The sequence below is a fragment of the Pygocentrus nattereri genome, chromosome 10 (genome assembly GCF_015220715.1).
Source record: "Pygocentrus nattereri isolate fPygNat1 chromosome 10, fPygNat1.pri, whole genome shotgun sequence".
NCBI lineage: Eukaryota > Metazoa > Chordata > Actinopteri > Characiformes > Serrasalmidae > Pygocentrus > Pygocentrus nattereri.
This window is the reverse complement of record NC_051220.1, coordinates 40,308,982-40,325,218: the sequence shown is the minus strand read 5'-3', so window position 1 is coordinate 40,325,218 and position 16,237 is coordinate 40,308,982. Positions and strand designations below refer to the sequence as shown.

At 41.6% G+C, this 16,237-nt stretch overlaps 2 protein-coding genes across 3 annotated transcripts in view; both read left to right on the top strand.

Moving 5' to 3' along the window:
- Positions 1-8,600, top strand: part of si:ch211-266g18.6 (synaptotagmin-like protein 1) — a 26,881-nt gene extending 18,281 nt beyond the window's left edge. For both annotated transcript variants that reach the window (XM_017724057.2, XM_017724056.2), the window contains exons 10-15: positions 233-329; positions 435-596; positions 1,933-2,011; positions 2,127-2,226; positions 4,820-5,025; positions 7,105-8,600. In XM_017724057.2, the coding sequence (XP_017579546.2) occupies positions 233-329; positions 435-596; positions 1,933-2,011; positions 2,127-2,226; positions 4,820-5,025; positions 7,105-7,244 (784 nt within the window). In that variant the 3' untranslated portion in view covers positions 7,245-8,600. The remainder of the gene's footprint in view (positions 1-232; positions 330-434; positions 597-1,932; positions 2,012-2,126; positions 2,227-4,819; positions 5,026-7,104) is intronic.
- A 1,637-nt stretch (positions 8,601-10,237) lies between these two features.
- On the top strand, positions 10,238-12,212 carry gja1a (gap junction protein alpha 1a). Its single transcript, XM_017724049.2, has 2 exons — positions 10,238-10,387; positions 10,643-12,212. The coding sequence occupies exon 2, from the start codon at positions 10,791-10,793 to the stop codon at positions 11,868-11,870; it is 1,080 nt and encodes a 359-aa protein (XP_017579538.1). The 5' UTR covers positions 10,238-10,387; positions 10,643-10,790; the 3' UTR covers positions 11,871-12,212.
- Positions 12,213-16,237: the final 4,025 nt, after the last annotated feature.

The window sequence follows — 16,237 nt, the reverse complement described above, 5'->3', positions numbered from 1 at the left end:
CTTAAATGTGTTTTTAAGTACATTATATTCACTTTCACAGATGGGAAATGAACTTTTGTTTAACAAGAAAAATAAAACTTTGTGGTTCACCAAATCAAGCGTCCTCAAGGGCCAGCTTTGGGCTGTGGGCCACATTTGGCCCTAATCTAGGCCTCTACTAGCCACCAGTGAAGTGAGAGTTTTGATGAATAATGTGAAAGACGAGAGATCAAGGGCTGTACCTTTGTGCTAGATATGTGAAGACGTACCTCTATCCAGACAAAAGAAGCAAGAGAAAGACTTCCATCAAGAAACGCACCTTGAACCCAGTCTTTGTGGAATCTTTGAGGGTATGTTTCTCTATCATTTCTCTCCAACTGTGTCCGAGGTGGTACGAGGTACAAGGTGCGATTGCTGGAGGTAATTTGAGCCATTCTCTTGAATTCTCCACACAGTACAAAGTGAAGCGTGAAGAATTGCCTGGAAAGACTCTGAACTTGTCTGTGTGGCACAATGACTCGCTGGGCAGAAATGTCTTTCTGGGTCAGGTGGAGCTCAGTCTGAAAAACTGGGACTGGGGACATCAGGCGCTCACCTGGTACAACCTCCAGCCCAAGGTGGGGAAAGCAATTAGTTCTGATATTATTAATTAACTTATTGGATCATTTTGCCTTCTGCAGTTTGCCCTCATTTTGCCCTCTGAGAGCACCATCATTCAGAAGTCTTTATAGTGCAGCAGAACATGTTGTGGTGTGTACAGTCTGTCTGATTGAATGCATTTAGCATTTACAGGGTTGTGTCAATATTTTGGGCACCTGAGAAAATTCTATTTAAAAAGCTCTGTTTCTGGGTAGCATAGCATTTACTGAGAAAAACACTAATAATAGAGTAAATACTAATAACATTAATGCAATAAACAGTGATCTTATACACCGATCAGGCATAATATTACGACCTTGTTTCTACGCTCATTGTCCATTTTATCAGCTCCACTGATAAAATCCACACAGCAGTGCTTCTGCTGAGTTTTTAAACACCTCAGTGTCTCTGCTGGACTGAGAAAAGTCCACCAACCAGAAACATCCAGCCAACAGTGTCCTGTGGGCAGCGTCCTGTGACCACTGATGAAGGACTAGAGGACGACCAACACAAACTGTGCAGCAGCAGATGAGGCGTCGTCTCTGACTTTACATCTACAAGGTGGACCGACAAGGTAGGAGTGTCTAATATAGTGGACAGTGAGTGGACACAGTGTTTAAAAACTCCAGCAGCACTGCTGTGTCTGATCCACTCTCACCAGCACAACACACACTGACACACCACCACAACGTCAGTGTCACTGCAGTGCTGAAAATGATCCACCACCTGCTCTGTGAGGGTCCATGGGGGTCCTGACCACTGAAGAACAGGGTATCAGAGTATCAGAGAAACAGATGGACTACAGTCTGTAACTGTAGAACTACAAAGTGCAGCTATACAGTAAGTGGAGCTGATAAAGTGGACAATGAGCGGAGAAACAAGGACATGGTCAGAATGTCCAGGAGAAATCTGGAACCAAACTCTGTCTTTTAAACCATCTCAGGAGATAACAGCCACTTTTTTCTTGTTATTTTTAATGCAGAGTGTTTATTGGTATTTATTCTAATGTTATGTGGTGTTTCACTGCCAAATACAATATCAATCATTTTTAAACAATGTGCTTCAGTGCCGAAGAGATGCGCACAGTACTGGGAATACCATGAATATTAAAGAAAAGCGTCGCCTTGCTTCTGTATTTCTCATTATTTTTCATAAATGATATCCAATTAACTTGTTGGCCAGTGGAACTGGTAGTTGATCCCACAGTTCTAGGCAAAGAAAATCTATTTTCTGAATTGTGAGGTATTGTGTATATTTTCAGCTTTAACTGTTTCTGGAAATGAAATAAGTCAATATATTATCTTCCTATTATAGAATGCTGATAATCAGGAATCCCCGGAATATTGCGGACTGCTATCCGTCTCTCTGAAATACATACCTCCAGAACCCCGAGGTGCTTAAAACACAGCTTTCCTTTTGAGCATTTTATATCAATATCAAAATTTTTGCTTAAAATATTGCTGATGATTTGAATGTACTCTGTCTTGTCTCATGTGGTCTCACTGTAGGGACTTCTAAGCTCGGTACAGGAGAGATTCATGTCTGGCTGCGGGAGGCGAGGCAGTTACGTCGCCTGAAGGCTCAGGCAGTTGACTCGTTTGTGAAGTGGTAAGTGTGTCAGTGTGTGTTTAATGCGGGGGTGGTAGATCGGCTCTTTTCTCGCGTCTCTCATCGTGGTTTTGTAAAGAGCTCCGGTTGTCAGAGACCTGACAGGCACGAAAAACGAACCTGCTGTTTGTTTAAAGGGCAAATATTCGCACTGACTCTGTTTACTCTCTGAATCATTCAGTTCTCAGCACAGGCTTAAACTCCGGAGTGTGAATGGAGCGCTGCTGGAAGCCTGATTAACACTAATACCTGGCATTGTGTGTCATAAAATGAATTAGTTTCTCGGGAAAAGCCGCTACACCGGCATCTAATGTTTAGAAAATGTGTCATAATTATTTCCAAATATAAGACAGTCTGGATATTAATATTGTTGCAATTTCATTCAGGTGTATTAAGTTTGTTAGAAGTGCGTTCTGGATGCTTAATTTATTCCAGCTTGATTCTGAATATTATTAGGACTTAATTCTTTATACAGTAATTCATATGTGTGTGTGCTCAATAAAATAAAGGGAACACAATATAACTCCAAGTAAATCAAACTTCTGTGAAATCAAACTGTCCACTTAGGAAGCAACACTGACAATCAATTTCACAGCTGTTGTGCAAATGGAACAGACAACAGGTGGAGATTATTGACAGTTAGCAAGACACACTCAATAAAGGAGTGGTTCTGCAGGTGGGACCACAGACCACTTCTCAGTACCTTTCTGCTTTCTGGCTGATGTTTTGGTCACTTTTGAATGTTGGTGGTCTTTCACACTCGTGGTAGCAGGAGACGGACTCTACAACCCACACAAGTGGCTCAGGTAGTGCAGCTCATCCAGGATGGCACATCAATACGAGCTGTGGCACGAAGGTTTGCTGTGTCTGTCAGCGTAGTGTCCAGAGGCTGGAGGCGCTACCAGGAGACAAGCCAGTACACCAGGAGACGTGGAGGAGGCCGTAGGAGGGCAACAACCCAGCAGCAGGACCGCTACCTCTGCCTTTGTGCAAGGAGGAACAGGAGGAGCTGCCAGAGCCCTGCAAAATGACCTCCAGCAGGCCACAAATGTGCATGTGTCTGCACAAACGGTTAGAAACCGACTCCATGAGGATGGTATGAGGGCCCGACGTCCACAGATGGGGGATGTGCTCACAGCCCAACACCGTGCAGGACGCTTGGCATTTGCCAGAGAACACCAGGATTAGCAAATTCGCCACTGGCGCCCTGTGATCTTCAAAGATGAAAGCAGGTTCACACTGAGCACATGTGACAGACGTGACAGAGTCTGGAGACGCCGTGGAGAGCGATCTGCTGCCTGCAACGTCCTTCAGCATGACCGGTTTGGCAGTGGGTCAGTAATGGTGTGGGGTGGCATTTCTTTGGAGGGCCGCACAGCCCTCCATGTGCTCGCCAGAGGTAGCCTGACTGCCATTAGGTACCGAGATGAGATCCTCAGACCCCTTGTGAGACCATATGCTGGTGCGGTTGGCCCTGGGTTCCTCCTAATGCAGGACAATGCTAGACCTCATGTGGCTGGAGTGTGTCAGCAGTTCCTGCAAGATGAAGGCATTGAAGCTATGGACCGGCCCGCCCGTTCCCCAGACCTGAATCCGATTGAGCACATCTGGGACATCATGTTTCGCTCCATCCACCAACGCCATGTTGCACCACAGACTGTCCAGGAGTTGGCGGATGCTTTAGTCCAGGTCTGGGAGGAGAGCCCTCAGGAGACCATCCGCCACCTCATCAGGAGCTGCCCAGGCGTTGTAGGGAGGTCATACAGGCTCGTGGAGGCCACAGACAACACTGAGCCTCATTTTGACTTGTTTTAAGGACATTACATCAAAGTTGGATCAGCCTGTCGGGTTTTTTTCCACTTTAATTTTGTGTGTGACTCCAAATTCAGGCCTCCATTGGTGAATAAATTTGACTTCTATTGATGATTTTTGTGATTTTGTTGTCAGCACATTCAACTTTGTACAGAACAAAGTATTCAATGAGAATTTCATTCATTCAGATCTAGGATGTGTTATTTGAGTGTTCCCTTTATTTTTTTTAGCAGTATATATATATATATATATATATATATATATATATATATATATATATATATATATATATATATATATATATAATATACATGTATGTATGTGTGTGTGTATATATGTGTATATATATATATATATATATATATATATATATATATATATATATGTGTGTGTGTGTGTATGTGTGTATATATATATATATATATATATATATATATATATATATATATATATATTATGGGGTGTGTGTATGTATGTGTTTGCATGTATATTAGAATTTAATTATAGATATTAATTTTATAAGATTTCCATTTTAAATATTTTTATTCTGACTTCATTCTGGATACTAACTTTAAGTCCCTTCTTGACGTTTTACACATTTTTTGGTTATTTTAGAGCTCAGAATGATGAACGGAGCAACTTCAGCACAGACGTCTAATTTACTGTCTTAGTAAATTATTTACGCAGGACAGACGTATTTAATCAGTTCTATGCATGTATCTGCAAGTTTTATATTTTTTGAAAATACTGATTCTAAACGTTTATTGTGTCTTTTTGTAAGTTACATGTTGCCGGACACCAGTAAGAAGAGCCGTCAGAAGACCCGGGTGATGAAGAAATCTCTGAACCCCGTCTATAACCACACAATGGTGTACGACGGCTTCAGACCAGATGAAGTGCGCGAGGCCTGCTGTGAACTGACCGTTTGGGACAACAACAAACTGTCCAACCAGTTCCTCGGAGGGCTGCGCCTCAGCCTCGGCACAGGTAAACACCACTCCTTTACTTCAGCTAATTCCCCGAGTCAGTAAAATTATGGGATAGGGCGTTTTGGTAGGGCTGTCACTAACGATTATATCACTAATAGACTGATGTACTGATTATATTAATGATTCCGAAGTACTTAATTGGAAAAAATACAAAGTAGGAAGCCTGTACAAATACTTTAGGAATCACTGTGTATACAAATATCACCACCGAGTTGAGCTATAGAGAGTTGAGCGAAGGGTTGAGGAGTTTTGGAGCTACAGGCTTGTCTAAATGCAACCCTAAAGTCGCAGGCGTGATCCTCCTGAGCTCAGAAGGCCCAGGCTACAAGGCAGTGGGACCACGGAAACCGTGAGCACTTCCATCCTCCGGCATGCGACTTTCACTCGAACCTCAACCTCGCAGCCAAAAGCTGGCTTTACAGCTTTAATTCAACTTTAGTTGCTTGAAACTTACATGCAACAAAAAGTTGCATGTAAAGCCTTCCACAACTCTGAAACTAAGCCGCAAGCATCTCAATTTCGTGAAACAAGTTTCGTGAAGCAGCCGATACATCATCATGTCAAATCGATTCCCGTGAAGCAATGAACAAGAGAATGAAAAAGAATATCGTGTATTAGACGGATGAAAATGACTTTCCTCACTGACTTGTTGAGATATTAGTTTTCATTTTGTCATTTTCCTAAACCCTGACAAGAGAACAAACGCAAGTTTTGTCACGTTTCTGTAACCAGCTGGATTAACTAGCCAGTTGACGCTAACTGCCTGTGCCAGCGTTTATTTTGTGCTCTCCTGCAGTTACCGTGATCTGCATAACTAGATACATTATCTCCTTTCAATGCCGTGTAATTTACAAGCAGCTCAAACATACAAAGTACAAGCATAATGGCCACTTAAACATAATTTTTCAAATGATTAACATTAGCTCACACAGGAGAGACATAAAACAATGTAAAAAAACAAAAACAAAACTGTGTTGACCAAAAATATCAAAGAAGTTAAAGGAAAAAGTCACTTGTCACTTGGTCACTCGTGCCAAACTCACTGCCCACAACATAATCACAGACCCTCCAATCTAAAACTGCCTTTAAATGTAACAAAAAATACATTATTTATAATAATTCAAACAAACTAACCAATTAAGTAAACAAATAACTAGAAAGAAAAACATTGAGGGAGAAAATATATTTTAAGGATGGATGGATGGATGGATAGCTAAGACTGGGAAGGATGGATGGATGGATAGCTAAGACTGGGATGGATGGATGGATGGATGGATGGATGGATGGATAGCTAAGACTGGGAAGGATGGATGGATGGATAGCTAAGACTGGGAAGGATGGATGGATGGATAGCTAAGACTGGGAAGGATGGATGGATGGATGGATGGATGGGTGGCTAAGACTGAGATGGATGAATGGATGGATGGATGGATGGATGGATGGATGGATAGCTAAGACAGGGAAGGATGGATGGATAGCTAAGACAGGGAAGGATGGATGGATAGCTAAGACTGGGAAGGATGGATGGATGGATAGATGGATGGCTAAGACTGGGATGGGTGGACGGATAGATGGATGGGTGGATGGCTAAGACTGGGATAGATGGGTGGATGGATGGATGGGTGGATGGCTAAGACTGGGATAGATGGATGCATGGATGGATGGGTGGATGGATGGGTGGATGGCTAAGACTGGGATGGATGGGTGGATGGTTAACACTGGGATGGTAGCTTGAAAAATTATACAATAAAAATGCTGCAGATATGTAAATAACAAGGCAGGTGAAGATCTGAGATCTGAAATAATCACAACTTGGTTTTGTGTATTGCTTTGTGTCACTGTCAGCTCAGCTTTAATGGCAGAGAACCAAATTCCAGCATCATGAACGGATCCGCGAGAAGTGAACTCATTCAGGCCCTAGAAACTGTCTTAATAACAACCAGCAGCCTCATGAGAAATACTCGATATATCGACTCGATTTAAGTTGATTTCACCTTTGATCAGAGTTAAGGTCCCATGGTTTGCAGTGTTATAGAGCGCATTGCACACACTTGTCCTTTCCTCTGTCCACCTGCAGGGCAGAGTTACGGTAAGAAGGTGGACTGGATGGATTCGGCGAATGAAGAGGTTGAAGTTTGGCAAAAAATGATGGCAAAGCCAAACAGCTGGGTTGAGGCTGATCTTCCTCTGAGGGCTTCAATGACTCCCAGGAAATAAGAGGAAATGAAGGCAGCGGTGATTCAGGCAGCGTACAGCCTGATTGACTATTGTGGAAGATTCAGAATTAAGTAATATGATAACACATTGAGCAGTGAATTCATAACCATTTCATGTAACTTTCTGTGAAGGAGCTTTTAGAGGTGGATGTCTGGTTCCTATCACCACCACTGTGAACAGTTCTGCCTCAGTAAGTTTCTCTAGAACAGAGCGTTTCATATCTTAATTGGGCAGAAATGTCTGTGAATTAATTTATTTATTTTAATCCCCTTCAACATTTGGAAATGGGCAGTTTTTTTGTACTTGGCAATAAAATGGGACGGATGGACGGATGGATGGATGGATGGATGGATAGACTGGGCAGAAAAAATTTAAGATGGGTGGAATTCCCCTTCACTATTTGGAAATGGGCAGATTCCTTTGCATTTGTAAATAAAATGAGCTCCTACATTGTTAAATATTATTGTAATTGATGATTTTACATTATAATATGACATTACAACCCTACTGTGGATGAATCGCTGCCTTTTAACACTAGTCTACCTTTAAATCTCACTGTCTGAAATGCAGAGTATGTGGATGTAGGCTGGCTGTGTGGAGGTTCAGCTCTATTCTGAAAGGGATTTAGAGCTGAGTTTTCATTTACTGCCTGTCTGTTTCTGAATCGACCCGTGTCTGGAAAATCAAGCTGAAATACCACAGATAATAGAGGTAATATCGAATTTTCATCCAGTGGAAGATGTGATCATAATCAGCACTGAGCTTGTGTTCAGGACTCATTTGCAGCAGTGCTCATTTCATTGGAATGCCTCTAAAAACCAACATAATATGTAATAAAATGCATAAGATCTGTTTGTCTGTTCCAGAGGAAGTGGATTGCGCTGTTTTATGTGTTTTAATTGGGTTTAGAAGGTGTAAATGATGTTGAGTACTGAGTAAGGCTGTGCATTAGAGCCTTCTCAGTGAGTGCTCCTGGGTTTTTGGAAGCAGTTATAAATAACTTGGGCGTGTTCATGTCCGGCTGAATGATTCACAGAGCCAAATTAATCATTAATTTCGACAAACTGCAGAGAGTGTTACATGAAATAGTTCTGTATCTGTAATGCATTGACCTACTTTCAACCATTCATCAAAAACTAATTCATTATTTGATACGAAGACTGTGTTTGAGCTTTGATTTAGCTTTTATATTCCAGTCAGGCTTCACTGTAAAGAGACTGTGATTAATCTCTCATCTGTAATTTGTCATTTAAATGAGCCTAACTGTGCAGGGGGTTTAAAGTTGTTCCACTGGGTTTAAAATTCACACTTGGTACTTTTGTCACTTGAAAATAAAATGTGAAATTAGTGATTTAACTGAATTATTGAATGTTTGCTTTTTATTAAGGACACAGTGATGTGAAGCACCAAGAGCTATGAGTGCTAATAGCTCCCCCTAGGGGCTGCGAGAGTGGGCGAGTGAGTGAACGTGTGAGAACGGGATTGAATGAGGTTCAAACCAGGTCACTGAGGTGCTTCACATCTAAAGGTGTTTGCCTTATATGTACATTTACATTGTTCATAAAATACAGAAGAAAGCTTCACTTCTATGCTGCGTCCTCTACTTTCAGCACCAGCATTTTGACCCACAGATCAAAAACTCTTGAAAGCTTTCAAGCTGTAATGATGGATGGATGGATGGATGGATGGATGGATGGATGGATGGACAGCTAGATGGATCAATCAATGGATTGTTAGACAAATGTATAGATGGCTAGATGGATATATACATGGATAGATGGATGGATGAATAGGGAGATGGCTGAATTGATACAAACCTGAATGGATGGATGGATGGATGGATGGATGGATGGATAGATAGATAGCTGGATGGCTGGATAGATAGACAGCTTGATGGATGGATAAAAAGCTGGATGGGATGGATAGATGAATAGGTAGATGGCTGAATTGATACATGCATGAATAGACAGACAGACAGCTGAATACATGAATAGGTGGATGAATGAATGGATGGATGGATGGATAGTTAGCTGGATACATGGATAGGTGGATGAATGGATGGATGGATGGATGGATAGTTAGCTGGATACATGGATAGGTGGATGAATGGATGGATGGATAGTTAGCTGGATACATGGATAGGTGGATGGATGGATGAATAGCTGGATGGATGGATAGCTGATAGCTGAATGGATACATAGACTGATACATGGATGGATGGATAGATGGCTAGATGGCTGGACTGATGCATTGATAGGTTGATTGGATGGATCGATGAATAGATTGATGCCTGGATGGATGCATTGATGCTTAGGTAGATGGATGGATAGAGATGTTGATGGATAGGTGTGTGGGTGGATGGATTGATAAAGAAGTGGGCGTGTAGGTAGATGGATGGATGGATGGATGGATGGGTGTACATAAATAAATATAGTTGTGTGCAAAACCTTTGGTGCCCATGGCCAAATGTGATTTAGTTGTTTTTCTCAGTGTGAACACGTGAAGACGTCCTCTGCAGGGCACAGTCCTGCACACCTTACTGCACAATTAATGTCATTTTGCTGAATTTAACATGGAAGGCGAAAGGTGGCCTGTGCAAAATTTATGGCATTTTGTATATTGTGTTTTTTTCAGTGCTTTAAACTTAAATAATTGAATATTGTGCACCACAATTTGCAGAAAATAACATATTTAAAGGATATTTAGAGGATGCGTTAACTAATTCCCACTCAGAAAGTCAGTAGTACATGTCATTTGACCAGGACTGCTTAAACTCTGCACAGGTACCTGGGTGCTGGACGGATGAGTAGATAGTTGGGTGGATAAATGGATGGATAGACAGATTCATGGATAAATTAATGGAGAATACTGCTGTATTAAGCCTCTGCCAGCAGATGGCTCTGTACTGCTGTGCTGCTGCAGATGGAGCCCGACAGCTCCTCCAGCCTGGAGTCAGATGACCACAAACTTTTTCCACTTCGACTGGAAGCTCTCAGATGGATGTAAAGCGGCACATTTAGGGCCTGTAGTCCACCAAAAAACTCTGGATGAACAGACTTTATTTAGTTCTGACCTTTTGGAGGCGATATATCATGATTTAAGGACTTCATTTTTGATGAAACTGACAAGAAACGAAAGTTCAGGTAAGTCCATAATGTTGCTTAAGTGAAGGAAGGTGCTGGAATGTTTCTGGAGTTAAATTAGACTGATCTGGTTTAAAAACATGAGTCTATTGTAAAGATTTATTTGTGGCCTGAAGCTCCAGGAAATACGTCTGTTAAGATTAGATGTTCTGCTATAAGAAAGATGTTTGAAAGGCATTAAAGCCTGTTAAAAAGGTTCAGAGAACAGTAAGCCATAATGAGTCCTAAGAATGTGTGCCTATCTTTTATTTTTAGCTGCTTAAAGGGGATTTTAGAAAGGAAGAGGAACGTTTGAGCAGACAACATCGGAATACTTTGAGTTTTCTTGATGAATTTGCTCTCATCCTGAAGGCCACATCGAGTCCCCTGTTGGAGAACCCAGAACTTATCTCAGTTCCTCATCATGGGAGACTGGAGCGCCTTGGCGAAGCTGCTAGATAAGGTCCAGGCGCACTCCACAGCTGGAGGCAAGCTGTGGCTTTCAGTTCTCTTCATCTTCAGGATCCTGGTGCTGGGCACGGCTGTGGAGTCGGCCTGGGGGGACGAGCAGTCCGCCTTTGAGTGCAACACCCAGCAGCCTGGCTGCGAGAACGTCTGCTACGACAAATCCTTCCCCATCTCCCACGTGCGCTTCTGGGTGCTCCAGATCATCTTCGTTTCTGTGCCAACCTTGCTCTACCTCAGCCATGTGATCTACCTCATGCACAAGGAGGAGAAGCTGAAGAGGAAAGAAGAGAGGCTGAGGGCTGTCCAGAGCAAAGCAGAGGACACGGATGCCAAACTGAAGAAAATCGAAACCAAGAAGTTCAAGTATGGCTTGGAGGAGCCTGGCAAGATCAAAATGAGAGGAGGCTTGTTTTATACTTACATAGTTAGCATTGTGCTCAAGTCGGTCTTCGAGGTTGGGTTCTTGCTAGTACAGTGGTACCTTTATGGATTCCGGTTGTCCGCGGTTTATACATGCGAGAGGTTCCCCTGCCCGCATAAAGTCGACTGCTTCCTCTCGCGGCCTACTGAGAAGACCGTCTTCATCGTCTTCATGCTGGTGGTGTCCCTGATATCGCTTGGTCTGAACGTCTTCGAGTTTTTCTACGCTGTGTTGAAGAGGATGAAGGATCAGATAAAAGAATCAGAGAAGCAGTTTGACAGCCACAGCAACATCACGCCTTGCCCCGGCGACATGTCCAGCTATGGCTACTACAACCACTGCTCGGCTCCGGCTTCGAACCTGGGCTACAACCTGGACGGCGCAGACAAATCGAACTCCTCAGACAATTTTGACAAACAAGCCAACGAGCAGAACTGGACGAACTACAGCACGGAGCAAAATCAGCTGGGCCAGAGAGACTTCTGCCAGTCCCAGCCGTTCGCATATCCAGAGAAAATGACTCTGGGAAAAGATCTCATGCTCCTCAAGCAGATGGACCCTCGACCCCACAGTCGCTCCAGCAGTCGGGCCAGGCCTGATGACCTGGACATCTAAGAGCAGCCAATTTACAGCCTTTACAGGCTTTATCGTTTAAGGGGCCCATATCCTACGTTATTCCCCACCATTTAGGACCGTTTTTGTGGGTTTATGTACCATTTGTTCTTACATGATCATACACAGCCTCTCTTTATCCCTTCAGATGAAACAGGCTGTTGTTGTTACTGACTGGGATATGTAAATTAGCTACATTCCGATTGGGTGCTCTATATTGTGCCTCACACAAAGAGCGGTCCCGGCTGAAACACTGAGCCACATTTTATCTATTGTACCATCTTGGCTGTGAACATGTCTCAGTATGTGCTGATATACTAGGCTACAAAATATAATATCAATGAAAATACAGACTTACTTTGCTCTGCTTTAAGCTTTTCTCACATCTCCAGCAGGAAACTTAACAGTTTCTTATAAAATGTCTCTTGTTTGTTTGTTTGTTTGTTTGTTTGTTTTTTTTAAGCTGAAGTCAGCGTCTCATTTGCCAGCTTCTTGTTTGAATTCTCATGTTCCACCTTAAATGTGGAACCAGAATGGTACTCCTGCAGCATTTAAGGTGGAACGGGAAAATTTGAATAAGCTGGCGAACAAGAATCTGACTTTTTCGTGTTTGAAGGTTTCTCGTTGCAGATTAAACGTATCAAGAAACGAGCTGGAGTGAATATAAATGCAAAGTCCGTTCATCTCTAAATTATCAACGTTCGTCTTAAATCTTTCTCTTTGCCTTTTTGTTAACTAGCGAGGTCAGATTGCTGTCTGCGTTTCAGGGTTAAAGGGTGAATCAGCAGTTCTACATTAACTCCAGCGTTTAAGACCATTTACTGTTAAACTGAGTTGAAGGATCAGCTGAGCTTTATTTTACTGTAGAGGAGGATTATTTTATTATTACCTACTAATCTAATTCTGCCGAGGAGCCGCAACTGAGCAGAAAGAGAGCCGCATTTTGCCGAGCCCTGCCTTCAGCGTGAATGGGTGGGGCTAAACTGCTGTAGACTGAATGTGGTTGTATGTGAATTTGTGTTGGGTTTTGTGACATCACAAAAACAGTTCAGAAACAGGCCATGCAGTTTTGTTGACCGTTTGGACTGGGGAGTGAAGATTTTGAATGATTTTACTAAAAAGAAGTCAAGAACATTGTGGTTGTCCATGATATGGGCCCTTTAAATGTCAAGGATGATGCTGTAAAAACTGTAGGCCACTTAACTACCTTAGAAATGTAAACATCTGATTTCAGTTCTCAAATATCAGATTTACCCAAACACACACTGAATGCCCAAATGTGACAGGAGCAACTATTTACACAATAAAAACAATACAAAAACTTTATTATTTGTCCAAACAAGTTGTTTTTTTGTCCAAACAATAAACACAAACATCGTTGAATCATCATTTGAAACATATTTACTCCTCTAGTCTACAAAGTGGAATTAAAGTGCTACAAAAGTATCTCCAGAGTTTCTCTGGAGCATGAAAATACTTGTATTTCTCAGAGGACATAGTCTTGTCCCGTTACTGTTTGAAAGGCTGTTTGTTGTTGAAAAGCTGCTTTTCCACTTTCAGTTGTTCAGAGCTTTAAAATGTTGTTTGGAAAATAAAATATTAATAGCTAATGTGACATTTTTAGCTCTTCTTATCTTTAAAAGCCATTTTCCCAGATTTATTAGTATTATCTTTTTTTTTGTGCCAAATCATAATGTTTGGCTCTAGGTCGTATTCCCAGTAGTTTTTATGGCGTTTTTATGTTAAATGTGTTTTAGTCTGACTGATTTAATGTAACTGATAGCACTGCACAGTTTGCACTATGACTGGTTGCCACTGATGTTGAAATACAGAGTGGGCTGCCCAAAGACATTATTATGGTAATTTTTTAAAAAGCTGTCAGTCTTGGTCGTGGAATCTGTTGTGTTGTGTAAGTGGCCTTTGACCTAGTTTGAGCATCACTATGTAATTTCAACACTATTCAGTACGAAGTGCACAGGGGAACGTGCTCAGTGCCACAGCAGAGAGCAGCGCTTTCCACATCACTTCTCTTCCGTTTCTGCTGGGGGTCAGTGAGGGCTGGACAGAGGAATCTCAGTGTTGCTTCAGTGAGGCTGCACGCATGTCCTTATAGAGACATGAATCTCGGGTGTATTTGATAAACAGTATTGTGCAAAAGTTTAAGGCAGCCATGAAGCTGGCTTAAAACGCTGTGTGTCTCAGCAGTGAAGCCAGTTGTATGGGTGAAATGTCAGTATAGTGGTTGGTTAGTGTAGTGGGTAACACCTCTGCCTTGCATGCTGTAGCCTGGGGTTCAATCCCCAGCACCCTATAAGAGTCCAATAAGACCTTACCCTACACCAATAAGAGTCCTTGGCCAAGACTCCTAACAACACCTTCTCAGGTCCCTCCTGTGTAGTAAAAAAAATTAAATAAATAATAATCAAATTGTAAGTCACTCTGGATAAGAGCGTCTGCCAAATGCCATTAATGAAGCGTGAATGTTGCCCTTTGATGGCTCAGGAGAATTCAGGGTGATTCTCCTATGAAAGCAGTAAATAAAAGCAAGGCATCAGACACAAGAGAGATAAAGGAGAATTGAGTTGTAGATAAACAGAAGTGTTATTATCTTGTGAGTTGTTTTTGAGAGAAACATCTGAGCAGCAGGAGAGACTCATTTGTCTTTCCATCAGATCAGTGCTTCTCAGCCCTGGTCCCGGGGGCCCACTGCTCTGGGGGGGCCCACTGTCCTGCACATTTTAATGCTTTTTCTGCTTTAACATGCCCCCTTCAACTAATAAAGCGCTGTTAACAAGCTCATTAGGTGGATCAGGTGTCTTGAGAGCAGGGAAAACACTAAAAAATGCAGGGCAGTGGGCCTCCAGGAGCAGGGTGGCGCTGGTCTAGGAGGAAGTTGAGAGATATGAAGGAGAAGGAAAAACACTATGGGGGTGTATGTTTTGCAGTAAAAGCACAATATAACATTAGAATAAACTCAAGACAAGCATTAATACAATAAAACATCAAATTATATTATATAAATTATAATATTTTGGTTAGAAGAACATAGGTTTGGTTCCACTTATCAATGCATCGAACTGATTAAGAACTTGAAGAAGGAGGGTTGAATACGCTGACGTAGTTAAATTAAAGCTTGATTAAACTAATTTAAAATTATTGAAGTAGTGACAAAACAGATTTAAATACATCCATAGGATTAAATCAGTTTATTCAACCCTTCTTTAAGTTATATCTGTTTAATCATACCTTCAGTGGATTAAATCAGTTTATTCAACCCTTCTTTAAGTTATATCGGTTTAATCACACCTTCACTGGATTAAATCAGTTTATTCAACCCTTCTTTAAGTTATATCTGTTTAATCATACCTTCACTGGATTAAATCAGTTTATTCAACCCTTCTTTAAGTTATATCGGTTTAATCACACCTTCACTGGATTAAATCAGTTTATTCAACCCTTCTTTAAATTATATCTGTTTAATCACACCTTCACTACATTAAATCAGTTTATTCAACCCTTCTTTAAGTTATATCGGTTTAATCACACCTTCACTGGATTAAATCAGTTTATTCAACCCTTCTTTAAGGTATATCAGTTTAATCATAACTGTACAGCTCACATTTCCCAGATGCTTAATACTTTCGCACAACGTTCCTAATATTTGACATGTGTATGATTGAGTTGTGAGTAATGTGCATATTTTGGATATGTGAAATATGCGAGTATTATACTGTAAATATAGTCCTCCAGAGACAGCTCCCCATCTTACCTTACTTTTTCCATTACAGGTGGAGGATTTTTCCGAGCTTTTGCCTTTTTTTATGTTTTTTCCACTGAGGGATGGTGGCCAGCACAGAGCCCTGAGCCAATAGTACAAAACGCACACACACACACACACACACACACACACACACACACACACACACACACAGACTGCACCTCAGCACAGTGAAGTCAGACGTGGGTATTGTAAATTTACTGTAGCGGCTCAATAACGCCTCTTTTCTCGTTTCATACATTTCATAACTGGCTGAACGATTGCTGCTGGTGATAAATGGAAGCCTTTTTAGAGGCCGAAATTAAAAGGAGGTAATGATATTCAACTTTTCCTCTGTTCTCAGACTTTCCTATTTATCCACACGGCTAAATGAAAACACATGTCTGCGCTGGGGTCTGCCAGCCGTGCGGGCCGTGGTTGGAAAGGAGGAAAAAAAAACAAAAAACAAAAAAAAAAAAAACAAAGGCGTTTGATCTGCATACTCAACTGCACTCGGACACACATGGAAACTTTCGCTGTGTATGAATTGCATAACATACTTAATTTAACATGAATCTATCTGAATCAACACTCTTAAAGGGCCCATATTCTG

What these genes read in the sequence shown, in the direction of transcription:
- gja1a (XM_017724049.2), top strand. Translation starts at nt 10,791, where the DNA reads ATGGGAGACTGGAGCGCCTTGGCGAAGCTGCTAGATAAGGTCCAGGCG.